At 36.6% G+C, this 24,147-nt stretch overlaps 1 protein-coding gene across 2 annotated transcripts in view; it reads right to left on the bottom strand.

Moving 5' to 3' along the window:
* The window catches only part of LOC137449730 (dynein axonemal assembly factor 11-like), a 45,044-nt gene that overhangs the window by 6,816 nt on the left and 14,081 nt on the right, over positions 1–24,147 (bottom strand). The window contains exons 1-11 of one of the 2 annotated variants that reach the window (XM_068155516.1): positions 22,754–22,801; positions 19,027–19,194; positions 18,363–18,440; positions 16,324–16,496; positions 15,145–15,344; positions 13,552–13,740; positions 10,795–10,872; positions 8,318–8,383; positions 6,774–6,843; positions 5,821–5,916; positions 237–322 (exon numbers count right to left, since the gene is read on the bottom strand). In XM_068155516.1, the coding sequence (XP_068011617.1) occupies positions 237–322; positions 5,821–5,916; positions 6,774–6,843; positions 8,318–8,383; positions 10,795–10,872; positions 13,552–13,740; positions 15,145–15,344; positions 16,324–16,496; positions 18,363–18,440; positions 19,027–19,194; positions 22,754–22,763 (1,214 nt within the window). In that variant the 5' untranslated portion in view covers positions 22,764–22,801. Of the gene's footprint in view, positions 1–236; positions 323–5,820; positions 5,917–6,773; positions 6,844–8,317; positions 8,384–10,794; positions 10,873–13,551; positions 13,741–15,144; positions 15,345–16,323; positions 16,497–18,362; positions 18,441–19,026; positions 19,195–22,753; positions 22,802–24,147 lie in introns of those variants that run through there. The other variant, XM_068155517.1, reaches the window with a different exon arrangement.

Below are 24,147 nucleotides of genomic sequence, written 5' to 3'. Positions count from 1 at the left end.
AACAAAAATGATCAGCAGAAGTAAGTGCTTTTTCTGGCTCTGCTATTGGAACAGATCACTTTATAAACACCACCAGACAGGCTATTAGTCTCGAGCTTTCAGAGAAAAGTTATACTCTACAAAAATCAGTATTTTCATACTTCTGATAATAACCTAAAAAGCATACACATACACTCTGGCATGTGAATAACACATAGACACACAATAAAACTAATGCAGAAATAAAAGTGAATTACCTTCTTGCATTTTTTTGCAGTGTATTGCAGTCAGAACGTTTAATTGAAGTTGATACTTCTTGCTTAGCCAGGATTATTTCTTTAGCCTGAAATAAAAATAGGAACAGAAATAATTCTCAGAGCCACTGATATTTATGCTCAGAAGCATTTAAATCATCTCTCAAAAGTAGACAAATTAAAAGAGTCCTAATAATTTTTCTCAGGACATTTATTCTTACAGTTAGATTTTAATGCTATTTGCTCAATGTGAAACACATGCTTGAGGCAATTTTAACCAAATTATCTCAATGGAATTATATTCAAGTACACATGTATGAGATTCTCTGTGTGTGTGTGTATGCAAAGTTTCAATATCTAAATGTCTTTGCATGCTGTCTTGTTTAGTACCATGTTAATAATGCACATTACTGATTTTCTCCCTTGCTAACTAAATAGTGCATCATGTGCCTCTCACTTGCATCTCAGTTGTGGTGTCCATGTGCTAGTTTAGACATTTTTACTGAAGAATCTGCTGCAGGCTGGACTTCTCACACTTTATAAAAGATACAAGTGACTATAAACTCCCTCAGCTCCTTTGCTAAAAGAGAATCTCAAGTTCAAAGTCCAAGTGAACTCTCCTTCCCAAAGTGGGGAATCGCATGGCAATCACTGGATTTTTGGAAGATGGGTTATTGAGAAAAGGATTTCTCATGTTAAAATAGCATCTTTCCCTTCTTAATATCATGGCAGATAGACTCCTTAAGTTTTTAAAGTAAGGAGGTGATCAGGAACTATACCAAATAGTTAATTTTATTGACTGTTTCTTAGTGTAATTGATTTGATGATCGTCTGTTTGAAAAGCCCAGTGAATTTAAAGTATATGTTCTAAAGTCTACAAGAAGTAAGACAGCACCTGGAGCTGCTGTCATTCATTTCTGAAATTCATTGTGAAATGGCTGTTCTGCCAATTTTGCATATACTCTGGTGAAGGAGAGGCTCTTTGGACCTTCTCTGTCTTTGCAGGAGGCCCTCTAGTGTTCTGTTCTTTTAACAATAATTCATTCCTCAGATTCTCTTGAGAATAAGGTTCCTTGCTTTGCCTTCAGAGTACATTAAAGACAGTGAGGAAAGCTGCCAATTCTGCAATGAACCAACAGAAATGGCTTCACTGACAAGAAGTGATCCTGGAACTTGTGGAAAGGTTACAATTTGCCTGCTAGAACATCTACTATGAATTATCAAATATTATTTGCCATAAATGCTTTTCTGCACAAAAGATAATTTCCTCCCTCTGTTCAAGAAAAAAATAAAGAAAAAAAAGAGGCATATTCTCTAAATGTTCTTATCTTTTGAAACAAACCCATGTGAAATAATGGTCTGTGAGCTTCGCCAAGCCAGTAGCTGACTGTATGTGCTAGTTTAACACAGCCTTTTCCCTACGACACAGAAGCGAAGGAAAGTAACAGACACAAAAAACTCCAGCCTGAGATAAAGAGCTGAGATAAGAGTTTATGTAAATGAGATAACATAATGCACAGCTACCTTTTACCTTAGCCTATTTGCAGAAAAAGCACAGCAGAAAGCAGTAGCAAGCAGAAAGCTAGTGGACTAAAAACACAAGCCAGGGAGCTACTCCTCCATCCCTTCCCATTCAGTTGCTGTGCCAGCAGAAAAGAGCCGACACCCAAAACCCGGAATCCAAAAGCAGCAGCCAGAACAGGAAGCCTCTCATGTTACAGTCTGAACTTCAAGCCTGTTATGAAATTATTAATATTGATTCAGGTGAAGATATCAATAATTATAGCCCCATAATACTTTCCTCCAGCCAACACTATGATTTTGAAGCTGGCATGAGGAAGGTTGGTATGAATAGACACAGATTAAAACAACTTATGACACTGTGATCAGCCGAGGGTAACTGTTCTGGAAAATGGAATTGACACAGCTTCAGCTGTGGCAAAAAACAAGGTTTTGAGGTCAATAGAAAGACAACTACATAAAATGGAAAGCCTGTGGTATACAGGAAGACAGACTAAATTAATACAATAAACCTTTCTGAAAGCTATTGTATGAAACCATTGCTAATATTTGCATTAATTAGGAGAAACAAAAGTCTTACAAGTATTATCAGAAAATTCTAGACATTGATGTGTTAAATCTAAAACATATTTAAGAAAACAGAAGCAAAATATGAAAACAATATTTATAACCTGAGTCATCTTTTTTCAGTCAACATTTTTTTTTCCTACAGTGTCTTTCCTCCTCTACAATGGGAATTCCAATGACTAACAGTTTCACCGAAACACTTCTATTCTGGAGAATGAAAGGATTTATAGGGTTCTCACCTGTATGGCTCCACCTGCCTTTGACAGCAATAAAATATTACTGCATTCACCATGCCTAGATAAGTGAAAACTATATAATGAAATTTTATCAGATAACCTTTACACCGACATGCATAATATATATCATTCCCATTTTAAAATTAATTAGGGAATCTAACTCCATTGATCTTTACATTTCTAACTGTTTTTGAAGGCTCAAGCAATAAAAAAGCTGTCAGAATTTATTAGTGACTGTTTATATAATAAAGAATTAATCTAAAAGTCCACATTTTAATCTCTGATTCACTATGAAAAGTGAGGTTTTAGAGCATGACACAGAATATCTCAACATTCTCAGTAAAAAGTGCTCATAACACTGAGGTCTCATGCTTTTTCTCAGACATTAATTAAAATGCTATTGGTGTAATTAACTGATGACATCTTACAAAAATCACTGACTTAATATGCCAATTTTGGTCAAATTGTATTAAAGAAACTCTTGGTTTCTGCATGATTGGCAAAGATGACTTGGCTAGATCATAGAGTTTGAAAAGCTTCATGTCACAAATATTTTTCCCAGAAAAATTAAGCATGTACAATGTAGTCACTATCAGCTCCTTACACAAAGGCTGTGCAGATGATGGTTACTGTACAAACACCACACCTTTAAAGTGTCACTATATCATTTCACCAAATGTTGTGTGCTTCAGTTTGTTTCGATGACCCTCCAAAAAATTTTGCTGGACACTGTCTTAGACACCCATTCTGCAGTGATTGCTGTGCAGGAAATAGTCCATTTAATACATTGTTTTATTTCTTTCACTTCATATGGAATATACTCTCTTCAACATCTGTAATATGTCAAGGTCATGAGAGACAGGGAAAAAGTTTGGAGTTTCATTTTAAAGGCTAAGGAACCATAAGCAGGTTGGAAGATGAGTGGTGGAAGGTTAAGTAACTGGATTAGAAAAATCACTGAAGTAAATGGCAAACAGTGAGTTCAGCTATCATTCTATTCTGTTACTGAGAAGAGAGAGATCTTTCCAGGACACTGTTGCAAGAAGCATGTCATAGGACACCATTTCTATGTTAACAGCATTTTTAACAATCCAGATACTTAAGGAACATGCTAGATCATTTATCTAGTCACCAATAATTTTATTTCTGTAGTAGCTGTTAGTCTTACCACTCATATAAGCTGAATACAATTGCATTAACTTTCTTCTTTCCATTATCTCACTAAATGAAATTCATACTGAGTTGATGATCTCAAATCAGTATTCTCAAATGTTGTTTATAATCTCAGCCACAATGATTTGAAAGAAAATTATCTTTCGGCTTTCCACTTCTGCTCTTCTTTTTTTATTATACTTTGCTTCCCAGATTACATCCCATTAAAACCAATAAAATTTGTAAGGTAAATTGTTTAGGAAGCTATAAATTCTCATGAACAAATTTTTGAAAAGCAAAACATGGAGCTTAACAAAATGCATACAATTTTCAGCATTCTTCAGCATTTCCTGGTGAAACTGCAGGCTTGATGCTAGAGTGACAGTTTGTGATTTAATGAGAGGCTGTCCAAGTAGGCAAAAACAGATGGTAGGGGATTGGAGCACAGAAAAAGCCATAAAAGATATAGGACTACAAGTGGAAAAAGCCAAAAGCTGAAAAGTAACATATTACTTACATCTACTAGTTGCATAGTCTTAGAATTAAATCAGACCACAAAGAGAAAGAAATTACCCCATATAGCAGCTGAAAGTTCCTCTTTCAGGAAAAGATGCTATAATTGATATGTCCTGGCAGATTCATATGTAACACCATGTCCTACTGCTCCTACACACCAGAGAAACTTGCTAGAGGCCAGAAGGGTAAAGCTACAGCAGCAAGGATTATTTTTTTCATGTAACTATCCTTGAGAAAGGTTACCATGCTTCTGAAAGCAAAAAAATACATGATGTAGTCCTAGAGGTCTTAGAAACAGCATAACGGCAGAGAGCAAGATGATGAAGTTGATTACTCTCTCCCACAGCTCCTAGAACCCCATCATATAATCCATTCTCACCTCGAGAACTTTACCTTCTTCAAACTTCCACCCCCAAATCAAAATACCATGTATATATCCAAGGTGCAAGCTACATTTACTGAAGACACACAGTGCACATGAAATGGAGATACCTATTGGTTTGCTCTCATTTATATTGCAAGAACTGGGCTGGGCAGGGAAGAGAGTACCAAACCCACTTGAAGACAACCAGCTTTTTTTGCCAGCAGAATTCTCAATTGACTTGAATCCTGGTCAGCACTATACAGGCAAACATCAGAGCACAGGTGAGGTAGGAGAGCACAGAGTGAGGAGTATTAGGGGAATATGTCTTTGATGCAGACTTCTTACGTCCTAGGAGCTACTGTGCAGCATTTTGCAGTTGAAATACCATGTTGCCACAACCCTTTTGATTACATATACTCTGTACAGCTGCTCAGAGGACACAGTCTCAGGCTGTGCCAGGGGAGGTTTAGGTTGGATGTTAGGAAGAAGTTCTACACAGAGAGAATGATTGCCCATTGGAATGGGCTGCCTGAGGAGGTGGTGGAGTCACCATTGTTGGAGGTCTTCAGGAGGAGACTTGATGGGGTGCTTGGTGCCATGGTTTAGTTGTTTAGGTGGGTTGGATTGGTTGATGGGTTGGACATGATGATCTTGAAGGTCTCTTCCAACCTGGTTTATTCTATTCTAAATTCATTCATATTCGATTCTTTCCAATCAGGGAGAGCGTAAAGTGAAAATGAGTTAAGAAACTCTTCCCCTGATGACCTGAGATGTGAGAGCTGTACATCAGCTCTGCCCTTGAACCAAAAATGTAGTGTGTGCCACACAACTCTCGAAAAACTGATTTGTTTTTATTATTTCACAGGTAGGAAAAAAAAGAAGAGGCAGGTAAGTTGCTTGTTTCCAGTATTTTACAAAATAAATCTTCTTACACATTTGTGCTGCACATTTCACAGTCTCTTTTCAATATATATAAAAATAAAGGAAATACTGATTTTTATAATATTTTTTTAAAGGGGTCTTAAATGCTAAAGTTGGGCTTTATGATTAAATTGTCTTTCTGGAATATTCTGTCTTTGGTAAATATGCCCTGATAGAAAAGGCTAGACTGAATAACTTTAGGTAGCCAGATGTTACCTGTAACTCAAAAACATTCCCAAAGTACTCACAGCATTTAAGTATCTTTGTGTGTTTATAGTTTCTGTGCATGTTTGTAGTTTAATTTACATACCTTTGGCATGCTGACAACTAAATGACCAGTTGTTTGTGATCTTTTAGCAGAGCTGCTGTCTGGCTTCACTTCCTCAGGGAGCACAAGCTGAAATGGCTACGAGAAAATCAGGGGTTTAAACATATGCCAAAATGCATCCTTCTTTATTTTTATTCTTTTTATATTTTTTTAAATTATTTTATATTTTTTTTACCTAGCCAGAACACAAGCAGAAACATCCCTATCACATGCTTTGATTTTAAGGCTAGTATAGGTCTAAATCCTCCCACTTCATATGTAGTATTACTAATCCTAATAAATTACTAGAATTCTAAACAGCTTTTCCTTACAAGTATAGTCATATGAATATTCCTGAACTGCTGTCATTCCTGAAGTGACATTTCCAAAGAAGGTTATAAAATGATGTTTGACTTATGTGAGTGATTAAATGATAAAGATCAGATGTAAAGTAATTCTGAAATTTTATTTAGGCCATTAGTATAGTCAAAAGTAGTGATTTTGGTTTGCTGTTTAAGTACTTTGTGAATTAAAAAAATAATAATAATAACAGAATTAAAACCACTGAGAAGAAAGGAAAGTGGAACAACATTTTAAATGCCCTTTAAAAATAATATATATCCATTTGTTTCTGTCAGCTACAATTTCCAGATTGTGAAATTGCTAAATTCTAGCCTAGGGCAACTAGCAAGCTCCTTTCTTAAGTGAAGTGTGTGGGGGGAATATGAAGAGAGAAGGAGTCAAAAAGAGAGTGAAATTTCATTTCAGGCTTACATGTTTTCTGGTTAGCACCTCCACAGTTCATGTTCTCCAAAATAATGCAAGTATGAAAGAACATTTGTTCTGCTTAGGTGCACACAGTTGGTAACTCACAAAAGTCAGATCCAGAGTCCACTGAGTAACTATGGTAAGCAGTAACTCTTGATTTGAAATTAATGTGGTAAAAACCCACTAACCTTTCCCTTCACCAGTACTCGTATGTAAGTTGGCTGGACATCAACTTCAAGCAGAGAAGTATCCAAATGTCTTAGGAATGAAATATAAATAAGTGAATTAATCTAAAGTACAGTCCAGTAAATAAGCAGTGCAGGGCAAATAGCTCTTTAATGATGATTTCTCCGTTTATAAACTACAAACTTAATTTCTGTTATATTTACTGTCTTTGGAAGAAAAACGTGGTCTTCCTATGTGTTCACAGAATGTCAGCTAAATTAATGTCTAAATTCTGTCAAGTCCATCACAATGACTGTTGTGTAACTGCAAGAAATCAAAATCTGTGTTGAAAACAACAGATCTTTCTTCTATTAGTTTAGAGTTTTACATTAATATGAAACTTAATCCATTTGCTATTTAAAATTGTCCAAGTATTCTGCTACTTTTCTTTCTAAAAGCTTAGTAGTAAATATATAATAAAAGTTCCCTTTTTTCAACAATGAACTTCTGTTCATACTTCATATTCCCAGAAAACACAGTGCTTTACATTTCACAATTGTTAAACAAAGTTTGTGACCCATAAAAGCTCCACTGTAACATCTCCTCTTCATCATGTGATACACACACTTAGATGAATACACATGTATGTATTCCATATTTTCCTCCTCTTGTAACATTATTTCTCTGTTGAATCTTCCAGACTAGTCTGCATTTCTTACAAGTAAGCATAAAATATTGTAACATATCCAACATCTTGCATCTGGACAGGTTTTCTGAGGCTTCAAATAATTTTAATTCTTACTATTTAGAAACACAGAACAGTCTTCTTTTGAGGGAAATTAATGAGCTTTAATTGAAACATACATGGCCTTATTAGTGGTTTTGTGTTATAAAACTAGTTCAAGCTTTACTCTAACATGTTCTTGTTACGGGTAAATAAGCTTCTGGGTTTCCAACTGCTTCCTGAAGCATGGTCAAGACCACTCTACTGCTCAGTAGTATACACTGCCAAATACTTATAAGGTTACCTTGTCATATTTTGGCATGGTTCAACCAAATTTCTTCCAGGCAATGCCCTGGCACAGTTCACAAAATATCATGGGCCAGGGGCTCTTTCAAGTAAGTAAGGAAAGTAGGACAAGGCTATGCTATGCTATTCTGTCTTGCAGAGAAGAATTTAACTAGAAGAACATGAACTGTACCAGAGCACTTTTAAGGCCAGATGGGCAAAATACCATTCCCTATAGCCCTAATATGTATTGGAAAACATTTCACATAAGTATAAAAGGACAGGTGTGGAGGCAACCTGCCTGCAGACTGCAGAAAATATCAACTGAAAAACAAAGACTATTAGACACAGTCCTCATACATGAATAACAGGACTGTCTGAAGGGTCTTTGGTTTAATAAGCTTCATTACTTTGGCACAGGCTTCCAGACTGAGTCCATTACCCACTATGTTATTTGTTTCCCTCTTGAAAATTTCCCATTAGAGAGAAAAGTATAACAGAAACACTGTGTATGAGAACTTAAGAATGCCAAAAATTAAGAGAAAAACAAATTCTGACCTGTAAACAGCAAGATCCAAGATGATCTGGTTGTTTTCTTCATCATCTTTCAAAGAGAAATTAAGCCTAATAATAATGACAAGAAACACCTCCAGAATAAGTACAGTTGGAGTAAACAAGCAAACATCACAGTGTATTTCAAATTCATCTGCTAGCAATTTTAGGTGGCATTTGAACCAAAGTGATTCTAGCATTTACTTTCAGCTCTCCCAAGCCAACCCACAAGAAAAAGAAAAAAAAACAAATCCTGCTGAAGGTCAGCTAAAATTACATTGTTTGTCCATGCAGAGAGACAGAGACATCTGCTGGCGAAACCTGCCTGCTCTATTAACAGCTTCAGAAGAAAAACAGTTCATGAAAAGCACGAAGGCCTGGAACTTGAGTCCTAACCTTATCATATGTTAAAAAAATAAATAAATAATTGCATCTTCGTTCATAGCACTTCATTTGCCTGCAGCACAAAATATCTGCCTATGCATTCCCAAAATAAAACATGATTTGCACAAAATCCTTGATTCTACAAGCTTTGTCGTACTTGTTGAGAATGGAAGTGAATCATTAGTTCTACTAGCTGCCTGTTTGAGATCTTGCTGGCTGAGTTCTTGAGACTGGGAAAGTATCTTATCAGTTACAAATGGAAAACAACATTTTTTGCTACAACTGTAAGATGCATTCTAGGCTTACAAGTTCTGCTTATAGACTCAGACATTTCTCAAGTATTTAAGTAGATTTAATACATACATAAATAAATAAACCCCCAAAGCAGACTAAAAACCCATCTATAAAAGAGAATATTTTTATAAATAGTTGATGTGTTTTTAATGGAAAACTGAGAAGTATACAAACCAACTTTGTTCCACGTTCATGGTTTTTTCTCTTACTGCATCACAAATTTTGAGAATTCACTAAAGCATGTAGGGTGAGGGAAAGAAAAGAACTGCAACAATTTCTAGAAGGAAGCTTGATAAGAACTGAGGAAATAGTCTGCTGTCAGCAGCATGCAGATATTCCTTTGGTTAACCTTCCAAAAGAACATCAGAGAAGCTTAGACATTGCTATGGACATCAGATTTCCACACTGAAGTAAAAACTTTGGAGAACACCATCTGTCTAATTGTGTCTCTTTATTTATGTCTCTCCAAAGTACTGCCAGATTGCAGTGAAGAGCTTGTGATACTTGTGTTGAAGCCGTGACAAAACCTGCTCACTGCTCTGGCCTTACGTGGGCACATCCAGACTAAATTCTAATCCCAAAAATGTAGGTGACACAAACAGGACTGCTACTAACAGGGAAATCCAGCGGACTGTAATTCTTCTGAAAAGATAGCTAGGGCTTTATTCTAAATGTCTCTGCCCTTCAGGGGCATAATCAAATTCCACTAACACAAGAACTGTTTAGAATTGTTTCCTTAAACTGTTTTTTTTTTTTGAGTCCACATACTTTTATGAAAAAAGTACATCAATGCAATTGTACCTTCTGATATGGGTGGAATAAACACAAGTTCTTTTGCCACTACCTTTAATTTTCCCTATGCCACTGAAAATTATGCACTGACCCTGTAACGCAGGCTTTCAAATTCCTTGAATTTGCATGGATTAATGAATTTCCAAGATTTAGAAAGCATTCTTCATGCTAACAATAAGCATGTTATTAGCTTTGATTTTGCAGCTAAATCAGTCTTAAGATGGAAAAACTTGTTCAGAGGGCAGCAGACAGGTGGCCCTTTGTATGCCACTTTTTGATCACAGTCTCCTGTAGGAGGCTCTTTGGGAATCCGTTTCTAAGGAAACAATGTTTGCACAGTCTCCTGTTTCCCTTTAGAAAACCAAGGCTTGGTTCAAGTGAAATCAATGGCAATGAATGGCTGATATCCCTTGAAACTGATGTCACAACACTTGGATACCCAGGTGCCTTTGTCAATGATAAAATACAAGATGCTTCCCTGTATCACCAGCCTCTTTTGCTAGAGACCTCATTCAGTGCCAAAGGAACTTGTGCCACAGAAGTAAATTACGTATCTTTCCCAATTCTGCCAATTTTATATCTGCCATCAAAGGACAGAATGATTTTGTCCAGAAATATTACTTGAACATATTTTTCCACATTTAAAGTGGCTATTCATAGATATTGATCTTCAACAGTCAAAATGGATAAAATTTTTCCAGTGTTACCAAGATGCTCCAAGAAAGAGAGCCCTACCATAGAAGGGAAGAGAGTAAAACATCTTACATCTTTTACAGAAAAAAAAAGTTCTTCATGAAAGATCAACAATAAACTAAACAACCTTCAACACTTAATTTACTAAATAAAATAATTATTTTTAGAGCACTGGAATTTAGAAGCTAGTTTGCCCACCAGGAATACAACACTGCAAAGAGAATTTGTCAGCCATCTCATTTTTATATTTGTATATCTTGAATTATTTGACAAATAATCCGGAAAGAAGTCACTCTGTTTAACCTCTCAATCTTGCATACTTTGGCACATTCACATTCAGAACTTTTCCTTCTGCTGTGACCAATGGCCGGAGAGGCTTCTCTCTCTTTTTTGATCCCCTTAACAAAACAGAAAGGAAAATGGTTGAAAATTTCACATTCTGATATTTTATGTTTAATACCAAAAAAGAAATGGCAAGAGGCAAGAATTATCTGGTATTTGCTGTAAATGCTACAACCTATTTGAACAACAAAGCAGGTTAAATCAGAAATCCAGTGACACATTAAAGGCATCATCTGCAGATAAGCAAATGCTTTGTAAGGGGAGGTTTAGACTCGAGGTGAGGAGGAAGTTCTTCACCAAGCAAGTCATTCGGCATTGGAATGGGCTGCCCAGGGAGGTGGTTGAGTCACCATCCCTGGAGGCATTCAAGAGGAGATTGGACGTGGCACTTGGTGCCATGGTCTAGTCATGGGGTCTGTGTTGATAGGTTGGACTCGATGATCCTTGAGGTCCTTTCCAACCTAAGTTATACTGTGATACTGTGATACTGTAACATTATGTCTTACATTGATAATAGCTTCTTCAGCATATTATAATATGCATTATCAAACAGTAATATATCAGCTTTACAGGTAAATTTTAAGAAATCAGTGGATTGCTTAAACATATGAAATGGAACATTCTTATTTATGAATGGTTATAGTAATCATGAGGCATTATTAGTATGTGCAAGCAATTCTTAAGAATTTTTTTATACATGCTAATTTAATTATTTTTACTGAACAAATGCCTGCCATACCAGTCAACAGTAATACATTGCTTTTTGGGTTCCCAAACCAATTTCTTATTTTAAATGCAGGAGAACTCTAAGGATAAATTACTAGTGTGGGAAATAGGGCATTTAGACCCCCTCATGGTGAAAAAAGAAAAAACTAAAGAGTTTACAAATACATTGTATTTGAAGAAGGAATAAAAACATACGAGTAGATCTACTGGGATGACTAGATAAAATCAACTTCTGTTTAAGAAAGATTCACAGTTATCCATACATTAAATATTATTCTATAGAATAAGTCAGAGTTTTAATATGGAATTTGTGGGCTATGAGTTTCTACACCTGAATGCTTACTCTTGACAGATGCAAAGTGAATACTCCAGGAAATTATATCTTGATATCTTTCAGCTCTTAATAATCTGTTTCTAGATTAAATCTGTTGGGTCATGTGAACCATTTTAAGGCAAATTCAGTTATGTCATAATCATCAGGGTTTAAGGTATCTTTAATACTGTGCTGAAATGAGCTGATAGGTCTTGTACTGGCAAAGAGAAGGTAAAGGAGATCCTGTGAACCTTTCGGCTGTAAATGATTTTACAATTGTCTGAATTTTCTTTGAATGAAATTGCAAATATTCACTCCTTTGGCAACAGCCAAAGCCACTTAGTTTGTTATCAACTGTGCAATGATACCCAGCTGACAAATTTAATGTGTGTTACCATGTCATACAAGGGTTCAAATTTAGCACTGGTCTGGTTGAGTTCATGTCAATCTTAAACTAAAACAAACATCCTTACATACTGAATAACGTACACTGATGTTACATTTCAGCTTCTTTTGACCAGCAAAGATGATCTGATTGTAGGGCACTTTTCAGTTCTCATCTTTCTTGTGCTATGTAACACAACCCTCACCACCAAAACTAAATCATGAAAGGACATTTAACTCCTTTAAATGCCTTGGAAATTAAGGAAAATCCAGAAAGGAATTATTCTATCTTTATTATAATGCTATTTAGGGAAACATGGAACACATTTGCTTTTCACTAGCAAGGGATTCCCAAACATACCAAAATTCTATCTAGCTGGAACCAGGGTTTCACAGTATATCTTCTGGGAAAATGCTAAACCTTGAATTAATGATAGCCACAAGTTATGCAAATTCCTGTGTTTCTTGTAGACCTCTCTAGGACTGTCTTTTTCAATACTAAGGCCTGATAAATCTTTGAAAAAGCATTCCCTTAAAAAGAACAGCTAAAAAAGTCTCTGGCACAAATGCTGTTACATAAGAAAGAGAAAAAGAAAAAAAAAAAAAAAGAACAAAAGAGGAAAAAAAAAAACTTTGCTTACAATGTTTGTGAAACTGAGAAGCCAGAAGCAATAAAATAATTATTTTTGCTAGTGTCTGCATTACTTTTGCATGTTCAGCAAAACCAGTGACAACTTTAGAAAGTTTTTAAGGCTTTTCAAGGGCCAGACATCCTCAGATTCACCATGCCAAATAGCATAGATAACAAGGAGAATTTTTATTACTTGGGATGAGCATCTTTGATAAAGTATGTGGAAAAAATTTCTAAGTCACAGAGGAAAAGTCCTTGAAATGCCACTTGTGCAAAAATTTTGTATCATGGCCTGCAGGGCACTTATAAAATGCAATCTACACTCTGGAAAAATGGTATTAGCAAGGATATTACACAAAATGTATTAGTTAGCTGACAGAAAAGTCAAACTTTTAAAGCCCATAACATGGAATTGAAAAGAGAAATTATATTTAAAGCTCTCTTCGTGAAGAAAAGCAAAAATAAAGGATATCATAGATATAGTTTAATAAATGAAACCAAACAAAATAAACAACTTGATTTTATAAGCATGTTTAGATTTTATAAGCATATTTTCACATGCAATAGATATTTAAGCTACTAGTCCTTAGTAATGTTTAATGGCAGTCAGTTACCTCTCCCCTGTACCTTTGAAAATTTCCCTTTCTTCAATTTATGGAATATATTAAACCAAAAACGTACATTACATTGTCTTTAGATCTCCGTTTTTCTTCCATGTATCTATGAGTTTCTAATCTAGATTCTGGAGTATATGGTGTGGGCTCCTCCCAAAATCTTCGGTGGTCTTCATCATCTTCAAATATTCTCCACATCTCTTGTTTCTCACCTCCTTCTGCTTGGTCATTTTCTTTGTCCTGTAGGGAGTCTGGGCTACACAAGATCACATGGATTACCCCATTGAAATGAAGGAAGAGTGACAGTACTGGCTAATGAATTCTTGCACAGAATTTTTTTAACCCAATACTAACAGTTCTGTAATTCCTATGAAGAACAGTATCTTTTACATTTGGATAACATTCTCTGCTCTGTTTCCTTCAGCAATCAACAAAACATATTTCAACAAAATAGCTTTTGTTTACTAAACTAAGAAGTGATACTGTGATTTCACCTAAGAAGTGATACTGTGGTTTTGTCTATCCATCTGAAAACCCTAATAGATCAAGGGATTTAATTTCAGGAGCAGAATTTTCAGGTACCCTCACAACTTTCAGTTGATGTAATGTTGTAACGGTGCAATACTCACATATTCCAAATGTCAGGCAGAACTAAAGTAGAAATTTATAGGGTAGCAAAATTTTATTTAGCCATTTCCTGAAGTGCCACCTTAGAACTTGAATCATTTTCCACCCCTTACCCTAAGCCTCTGTAATGTTCAGAAACTAATTTTGTGATACAGATATGAGGACAAAGTTCCATAGCCAGTTCTGTGGGACTTAGTATTTATTGGATATAAAGTAAAATGGATGGCAACTGCAGTGGAAGATGACCACACACAAAAAAAAATCTGCTTTCTAGGCAATCTCAGTGATATTAGGTGGAACAAGTATAGAAATCGATATTCCATAGCCTTTTACATCTTGAAAGATCTGAAATATTCAGTTTAGGTCTTCAGAGGCAATAACTCAAAAGCAAACTACATGATATGTGAACAGCTGCTTTTGGCGGAACCTCTGCATTACCTTAAATTACCAGGATCTCAGGTAGTGACAGGACTAGGGGGAATGGAATGAAGCTGGAGGTGGGGAGATTCAGGCTGGATGTGAGGAGGAGGTTCTTCACCATGAGAGTGGTGAAACCCTGGAATGTGTTGTCCAGGGAGGTGGTCGAGGCCCCGTCCCTGGGGGTGTTTAAGACCAGGCTGGATGAGGCTCTGTCCAGCCTGATCTAGTGTGGGGTGTCCCTGCCCATGGCAGGGGGGTTGGAACCAGATGATCCGTGTGGTCCCTTCCAACCCTGAATGAAACTATGAAACTATAAATAACAATTTCCACCTGTTCTCCTGCAAGAAGATATCAATTACTCTATTTTGGCACCCAGACAATTTAGCCTGGAGTTTTGGGACAAAAATTATATTGTACTGTCAGTGATCAGTTATGGTTGTAAATAATTATAGTTTTTGTTAGTGATAACATTCATGAGAAAAATTAATTCTGCTAGAATTAACAATGAAGAAAAAATACTTAATTGGAATTATATGAAGTATTTCACAAGGAAAGAAAAAATTCATGATGAAGGAATAACATTTACTTGCAAACTGTTGCTGCTTCCTGTTACCTGTCAAATCCAAGCTTAGATTCCATTTGCTTTTGTCCCTTGACCTTTCTTTCTTGCATCCTTCTTTGAGCCTCTTCTTTTTCTCTGGCCCTTTTGAGAAGGTAAGCTTTTTCTTGTTCCCTGATTTTCTGTTGCACTTCTGGGTAGCTTTGAAGTGCCTGAATCCTCTCTGACCGTTCTATTTCTTTACCATCCAAACACTTCCCAAAGGGGGAAAAAAATCAATATCGGTATATGAGAAATTTAAAACATATTCAAATCAATAAAGCAATCAAACTGTAGGGTAATTTTTAGAGATTGCCTTCTGCATAAAATAAAACCCCCTACCTTTACAACCTCCATAACAGTAAGTTATAGCATATCAAAAAGAATTAACACTAAGTTGCTAGTCAGATCTGAAAGTATTTTTGCATGTTTGAGAGCTACTGTTTGCATTTTCCAAGACTTTCAGTTGGGTTTATTAGACTATGCAATAGAGTCCTTTTAGTCATTTCTGATATTTATCTGACCTTAATTCAACTAATAAAGCTACTATAAAATTACTTCTTTTGATGTGTTAGCTTATTGCCAACTAAGTTAGTGGAATCTATCCTTAATAAGTTAAGCAAGTGCTCATGCTTCTCCAAGGGAAATTGTTAAAGCATATTTCAGGACTCTGCCCATTTCAATGACAGAAAATCATTACATCAGTTCACTCACTGCACAAAACCACAATCCCAAAGTATTTATTTACAGCCAAGGCAATACAGTGTATTTTTTACATCAGTACCGTTTTCTGCACGCCTTACACTATTGGTTTAGTATGTATGGTCGGTATGGTAGCAACAACCTGGTAGCTTCTTGCAATCATGAAAATAACTTAAAAATATATTTTGTATATAAAAAAAAAACAATTGAGGAAAAAAAAAAAAAGACAGAGCTGTACATTTCATTTTTTTCTTCAAAATGTTGTTTAAGGTTCTCCAATAAAACTGACAGAAAAGATAACAAATACATGTGGGTCAGTCAAAAATGAACCAATTTATTATCACATTATTTACTGGAGTCACTTATACTTCAGAATAGTTTCATTTCCTGTGGACAGTAATAAAAATGTTACTAGCTTTTGTTTGGGATTAGTATGTTCCATCAACAATGCTCATTACTTATTTTGATATGAATTTAAGGTTTTAATCTTACTTTTAATTGCTGAAGAGTTGCCACTACAAATTGTCTATAACCTTCAAACTGAGTACATGGGTTACCAACTAGAAACAGTTCCTTCAGCTGTATGTTGTATTTTAGGGCATCAATACTGGAGAGTTCACCAATGAAATTTGCTGTCAGGTCAAGCTTGCTCAGTTCCTCACAGCCTATTTGGAAAACAAATTAATTCGATTTGTCCACAGCATAAATGCACACAAAACACATATATACACACATTGAGTATAAAACTGCCTGCATTTGTTCTCTCTCTACTATTTTTTTCTTATTAGAGCACATCCTTTCCAAGCAACAAGTCAAAGAGTAACTCATAGCTTAAGTTTGTGAGGTCACAATACTTATAGAAAGGAAAAAAATCTTGATAAAATAAAAAATATCAAAACTTAGTATTGGTTTAATTGCTGTCAAAATTTGTGGTCATTGCTGGTATACTAGATGATGGACATTTACCAGTCTGATTTCCTTGGTACTCCTCCTCAACTGAATCTTCACTATACAGCTACGAGAGAGACTAATGGCTTCAGGAGAACAAAATCAGTTATGAGTTTAATTTCTATCTCCTGTTAATCTTAGCTAACATTATTCAAGTGTAAAGATGAGGTTTTCTAAAAACTCATTCCAAGTCAAGGTTTTCCATTCTATGGCCTCAGATGTAATGAATTCTTTATCACTGATTCAATTGCAAATACAAGTGAGAAATTGTTGTTTGTTAACTAAAACAGTTACTAAATCATCTAACAAAATGGAAATATAAACCCCAATTTATCAGCCTCTGTCCATGAAGTATAACCTTGACACTACAAGTGAAAAAGTTTAGCTCAGGGCAAGCTCAATTTTGATGTTCATCGTTGCAATCACTTATTTTCCTTTGCAGGTCTATTTGGTGTTTTATGCATAGTGGAGCTGAAAGAAAACAAACTACTCAAAATTATTTATTAAGGGATTTAAATAACCCAAATTTTTGCAAGGCTCATTCCCAAAGGTTCCGATTTCTCAGTAAATGACAAATCGCAGTAATAAGTAATGCAGCCTGAGAGAAGAGCTTAAAATTTATTGGCATGAGAATAGATGTAAGTTTCTCAACAAATTGACAAACATGTAATCTACTGCCTACTCCTTCAACTTGCACAAAGTTGTATTTAGCCTATTTACTTACTTTTTTTTATTTAAGCCATACTCTTGAATTTGCTTGCAGACTTAAAAGAATGAACCAAACCAAACAAACTAAACCCCACCAAAACAAACAAATGAACAAACAAAAACACCTTTTTTTTTTTTGTTTCCTTATCAAGGTGGACACTTTAAAGATATAGCAAGTGGCCTAATCTGAATCAAGGAAAACAATTGATTTAGAAATTATTCAGTTACTATGTAATATATTTATGGGTAGCTCGAAGTCTTTGATTTGGATCTTGGAAAACGAGAGATCATTGTGCATGCCATTATAGTGACAGAATAAAGGATTAAACACAGATAAAACAGACAGGACTTCATGCAATGACGAAAGGAGTCATCTGAAAAACTCTTAAAAATACCCTAGATTGCCAATGTGCACAGAGTAGAACCTTCTTGTGTGTGACACTTGATTGTTGAAGATGACTGCTGAAACATTACACAAGAGTGTAGTTACAGTCTGCAATGCATTAAAATAACTTTTTTTTTTTAATAGAAAAAACAGCATTGTTCCAACTAAGCTGTGCAAAAAATTATCAAATGGGGAAATACCAATTTCATGCACAATTTGAATTCCCACTTTGTAGAGTACTAAAGAATGGAGCTATCATAGCTGTCAATGCTGGTAAGAGTATGCAAAAAGCAAGTGAAGATACAGGCAAGAAAACTGAATGACAAACTTCAGCTGTGGGAAGCACTTGCTATAAAGTATTTGTTGAAATGCTGCACACAAAAGGCTCTTTACTGGTGGACATACTTAATGGCTTCCACCCTCTTTTGCAGTAAGTCACTAATTCAGTGTTTCAATATGAAAAGGCAAAATGGTTTGTTTACAGTCTGACCTTCCAGATTTTCAATTCTTTCAATGTTGTTCAAAGCTACATTTAAATATTCCAGCTTCTTTAGTTTGCCCACATTTTCTGTAACAAAACACAGATCTATTATTTCAATTGTCTTCATTGGAATAGGCATTATCATTTTACTTGCTTACTTCAAAGAAAAAATAAAGCAGAAAAATAAGGACAAATCAGAATATATATCAGGTTACTGGGCACTAATATTTTAATACTAAGAAAAAGCCACAATCCAAGAAGCTCTCTGAAAACAAAACAAAAGCAACCAACCAACCAAACAAAAAAAGAACACAAATTTTATCTGAAGTCTGTAAAACAGATATGGTGAAACATTTCATTTGTCATGAAATTCAGAAAGAATCAGTCTCTGCTTAGACACCTACTTATATAGAAAATATTGGCTTCCCTAATGTACATTTAATTTTTAAAGATCTTTTGTCTACAAGGTTAATACAAGAAAATTCCTTTCTCCCTTTTAAATTTTAAGGATTTATATGGCTTCAGGATGAACAAAATATAGTTGCACATAATCTCACATCCCCCTCCTAGTGTAATTTGTGTGACAGTTCACCAATCTCTCCCAGTCAGGACATTTTCTAGTCCATGGGGGTTGGACCAGATGATCTCTAAATCATAACCAGAGAGCACTTACCAAGTTTTGGAATTAGATTATTCTGAAGATAGAGAATTTTTAAATCTCTACACCATTTGTCAAGATGCTCTAGTTTTTCTATTTCCTGCTGATGTAAAGAGATCTCTTCCAGTGAAAAAATTTCACAGTTGTTATGCTCTGCACGTCTTCTAATAAGATCTTCAGTGACTGAAAGAAACATTAGATGTCATTTTCTGCCATCTGACTTATGAACAACATAAAATCATTAAAAACTTCTGTTCCACCATACCAAACAGCTATCTGGTAGGAACACCACCAACAATAAAATCTGCTAGAAAAGACATCACGTAGCAAGTAGTTTCAGCCAACCCAGATACAGTTCACATCATTTGTGAAATACTTTCACATCACCTGTAATATGTAGAAAAAGCTGTATGAAAACTGCTGAGTGTTCAATAAGTGTGATACCACCCTTGCAAAAAATGAATCCACCATCCACAATTTTCAGCATAGCTCCAATTGATTCACGTAGACATGCAATGGGGTGGTTTATGCTCTTGTATTTCTTGATGCCAGATGTTCACAGACAGCAGTATAAGCAGCATAACTGTTGAACGTGGGCAGATACTTGAGGCAAGTCATAACTAATTCAAGCTTATAAATGTTCACATTAGAATGAAATTTAATCCTGAGTAATTTTTAGGCACTAGGCACTACAAGCTCGTTAGCGGCCAGTAAAGGAGCTTCAGTGGCCAAAACCCACCAGAGACTTGGGTTCAGAGTTGTGGGGAGGTTTAGACTCGAAGTGAGGAGAAAGTTCTTCACTGAGAGAGTCATTCGTCATTGAAATGGGCTGCCCAGGGAGATGGTGGAGTCACCATCCCTGGAGGTGGTCAGGAGGAGATTGGACATGGCACATGGTGCCATGTTCTAGTCATGAGGTCTGTGGTGACAGGTTGGACTTGATGATCCTCGAGGTCTCTTCCAACCTTAGTGATACTGTGATACTGTGAATATTTAATGCCAGGCAACCTTTTCACACAGTAAAAAGGCTCTGTATAATGAAGGTAAAGAAATTCTATGAGAACCTGTCCTCACTCTAAAGCTACATGTTATTACTTTGTGTCCAGCCTGCTGCACCAAAAAAGAGCTAGAATTCTCTTTGCCTTGACAATCAGTCAACTACAGTCACGTACTGGTATTTTTAAAACACAGGGTTTCACCAAATTAGCATAGGTATTTTTCACCATGGTTTATGAAAACAAACAAACTCACAAAAATAATCCCAACAAAAACCACCAAACACAAAACCACCAAAATAAACCCCCCAAACCCAAACACTCTAGCAAGCTTTTCAAAGGGCTCTGAAGTAAAATAAACTTTTTAAAGTGAAAAATTATACAGAGATCTGTGAGAAACAATTGTTCCCACCATATATTAATCAAAACTATTCGTTCATTGCCTCTTTGCCTCAAGGAGGTTTTGTGAAATCATCAGTTTTCACTAGTGGTCCTGGAATGGCTGCACACATTCACACAGGCTAGTTTGCTACATGCTGAGTAAACTACAGGGCAATACAGCCCAAACTTGCATGTGTCAGTGCAGCTCCACTATCTACAGCCTTTGGGAAAGGAGTGGAACTGGTCTTGCAAATATTATATATTATTTACAGATGACAAGGGTTAAATCTCCTTTATGTTTCCTTTATGTTTCCTCTGATATGATTTACATAATGGTGAGACTGGTATTAATGGAAGAGGAGATCCTCTTTACACATAAAGCACATTGGGAAAGGTAAATGTCTTTTTCTGGTTTAATCATGTTGAGCAGGATTGCTGAATCTGAACAACCATTGTCCCTTTAACAAACCTGATTCAATTAATAGGTAAAAGAGAAAAACAAATGCCAATAATAATAACCAAATATTTTAGTCTTCACAGAAAATATGAAAACCACTGGTACTTCTAGTAAGGTACTTGGCAAATCTGATGGAAAGTAAAAAACAAACAAGCCAAACCAAAACCCACAAACAAAACAGCAGAAAAGACACACACAAAGAAAACCCCAAAACCCAACCAAAAAAAAAAAAAAAAACCAAACAAACCAAAACCCCAAAAACAGCAGCAATAACAAAAAGATGCTAAAATAAGGAAACCATCCCACATCAAACAAACAAACAAACCAACAAAGCAGCCTGCTTTCTAGTGTGTTTGACAACAGTATTTCCAGTGGAAGGAAGTATTTTTGAGCAAGAAAACAATGTTCCATAATTTGCATACATCCATATTGGAGACAATATTATGCTTCCTACTAAAAAAAAGTCATATGAACTATTTCTGACAGAGTTTTATTACAGCCAGATTTCTCTTTGCTGATGAAAAGAAAACGGAAGTGTTTGTTGCAGCAATTACGCAAAGATGTCCACTTTCATTATCAGCTCTTTTACAAGGCAGAGACAGCAATTCCCAATGGAAGCAACGGTGGAGCTTCAAGGACCTATTTCAGGGACATGTTGTAGGGTAATGTTTGAGTATTTGACATTTTGCATGCTATCTAGTTCACGTAAGAGGAATGAGGGAAACAAACTTGCAAGAGAAAACAACATAAAAGCTTTTCTAGGACAAAACACATTGTAACACTACATCTCACTGAGAAGTTCATTAACCAGGCTGTCTCACGTGGCGTGCAGCAACAGGAGAATGGGCCAGTGATCTGAGAGATCATAAATACTCTCCTATTCCTATGAATGCAGGAGGAAATAAGAGATGGCATCAATCAACTAATCAACTGGAGATAACAGATCTAGAAGATTTAACAGCTCCACTTCCAAAAATTATATGTTTATTAAAAAAAAAAAAGAAAAGAGCAGATACGAGGGAAAGGATTAAAAGAATTGAAAGAAGCAGGTGGACAGCTGCAGGTATATCAAGAAACAGCAGGGGAGCCTGCATTTCAGAAAAGTGAAGAATTCAACCATGATTTTAAGATTCATATCACACTGTTCAGGAGATGAAGCCATTCTCCTTCAGGCAGTGTCTGCTTGAAGTGGGCACCTGCCAGCTTCCTACAGAGCAAAAGAGTTCCTTTCCAAAGCACAATTTTAGCTCAGCAAGGGACTGGCAGTCCACTGACAGTATGCAATCAAAATGTATTACAGGGAAAATCAGGGAATTCCACAGTAGCTTTTTTCCTTGACTGATTTGTGTGTGTACTTAAGTATTTTAGATCATACTGCTTTACTTTCAAAAAACAGATTAATAAGAAATAGTATGGTGTATTATAACCTCATTCAGATGTCTTTTACATCTCTGACAATGCCTACATGGTCCACTTCTATTCTAAAATTAAAAAATAAAAATTAAAACCAATAATCATGTGTTGTTCAGGATCTGTAACTGCAGGGAAGAGACAGCACTGACAACTCAATGCCCTTACACAAGCATCAAGCATCACCCCTTGCAGAGGGCTGCCCCGCACACCCAAAGGTCCTCGCCGGGGCCACCCTGCTGCTGTGTGGTGGCTGTTTCAGGAGCACCTCTGTGCTGTGAAATAACATAGGTTATTACCGGGGAGGAGGGCAAACAGATAAACTAGGCAAGTGAGGAGAGCAATAGAGGCAGGAGGGCAGAGAGGCTGCCAAGGGGTGTGGGGATAGTGAAAAGCGGGGGCGAGCGTGGGGAGAGGGAGTGTGGTGACCAGGGAGCGCGGCATGTCACGGGGAGGAGGGAAGGGGCCCGGGGAGGAAAGCGACTCTCTTGACACTCACTCCGCACCATGGCCGCCCTCAGCTTCCTGCCGCCGCCACGGCCGCCGTTACAGGACGCCCCGCGCTGCTATGGCAACAGGCCCGGTCGGGAGGCGGTCGGCGGGGCCGCTGCCGTGGGTCGGCTCCTCTGTGCCTGGGGCTGCTGCGGCAGCCCTTCCCTCAGGTTTCGCGATTTTTATAGACCTGTTTTGTCGTGTCCTTGTGTGCCTGCCCGAGAAGCCAAATGGGCTTTGTGCAATCCAGAATTGAGATGTCTACTACTCTGGCTGCTGCTGACCCCTTTCTTTCACTGGGCAATCATATATGAAATGCAGAGGCATAGATCTTTCGGCCGTCCACCACTAAATCATGTCCCTAAGAATCACATCTACACGTCTTTTAAATACCTCCAGGGATGGTGATTTCACCATGACATTCTCATGTCGGACACTTTCGATTTTACAGTTAATACAATGGCGTAGCATTGCTTCACATCCTTGATTAAACAGGTTCTCAACTGGCAATGTTATGGCTTGTTAAACCTCACAGAAACTAGGTGGGACTACATGTTTCAAGAGATCACTTACGAGCTTCCTATGGAGTCCTTCATCTAATCCTCACCTGCCGACCACCAGTGTGAGTTCAGTCCAACTCAGCAGGGCAGAAGTTGTTTTAACATACTGTACGCTTGATCTCAAGATAATGAAACAGTTTTGGTGGGGTTTTGTTTGTTTGTGGGGTTTTTTTGTTTGTTTGTGGTGGGGTTTTTTGGTTGTTGTTGTTGGTTGGTTGGTGTTTGGGTTTTTTGTTTGGTTTTTTTTTTTTTCATACTTAAATTCTTATTTTCTTCTTTGTATATTAATATATCCTGTTGATTGCCTTGATCATGTCCTTTTAATAGCCCTCATCAGTGACTCCAAAACTTGTAACAGAACACGAACTGGCACAATTGTCACTGGATCAAAGTGGAAAGAAAGGGAAGTCAGTATGTATGCTAACAGGTCTTCATTAACCTGAAGTTATAATAAAACCTAAAGCTAATCTACTAACAGGAAATTCACATATAAGTTTAAATAAGGCTCTAGTATTTGTATTTTTATTTACTTATCAAACTAATTTATGAAGTTATTACCTCTGATGTAATAAACAGAACTCCCCAAAGCCACTCTGCAACTTTCTAATTGCATTACTACGTAGAGGATGGGAGAGAGGAAGTGCCATTGAGTTAGTGCTCCTAGGATTTGTGGGGAGCAGAAAGTACTCCTTTATGGATGCATAAAGGAGCAGAAGTAGTTAATATACTTTAGTTTAACTCCCCCATACTTCTCCTGGTCTGACTGAGTAAGTAACAAATCTATGCTGAGGACAGGGATGTTTACACAGCTGTTTGGATGACATCACCACATGGGCCACAG

The sequence above is a fragment of the Melanerpes formicivorus genome, unplaced genomic scaffold, assembly GCF_026170545.1.
Source record: "Melanerpes formicivorus ecotype bairdi unplaced genomic scaffold, bMelFor1.0.p_v2 SCAF_32, whole genome shotgun sequence".
NCBI classification, from domain to species: domain Eukaryota; kingdom Metazoa; phylum Chordata; class Aves; order Piciformes; family Picidae; genus Melanerpes; species Melanerpes formicivorus.
Note: the sequence above shows the minus strand (reverse complement) of the source record. Positions and strands in the feature narration are given on the sequence as shown.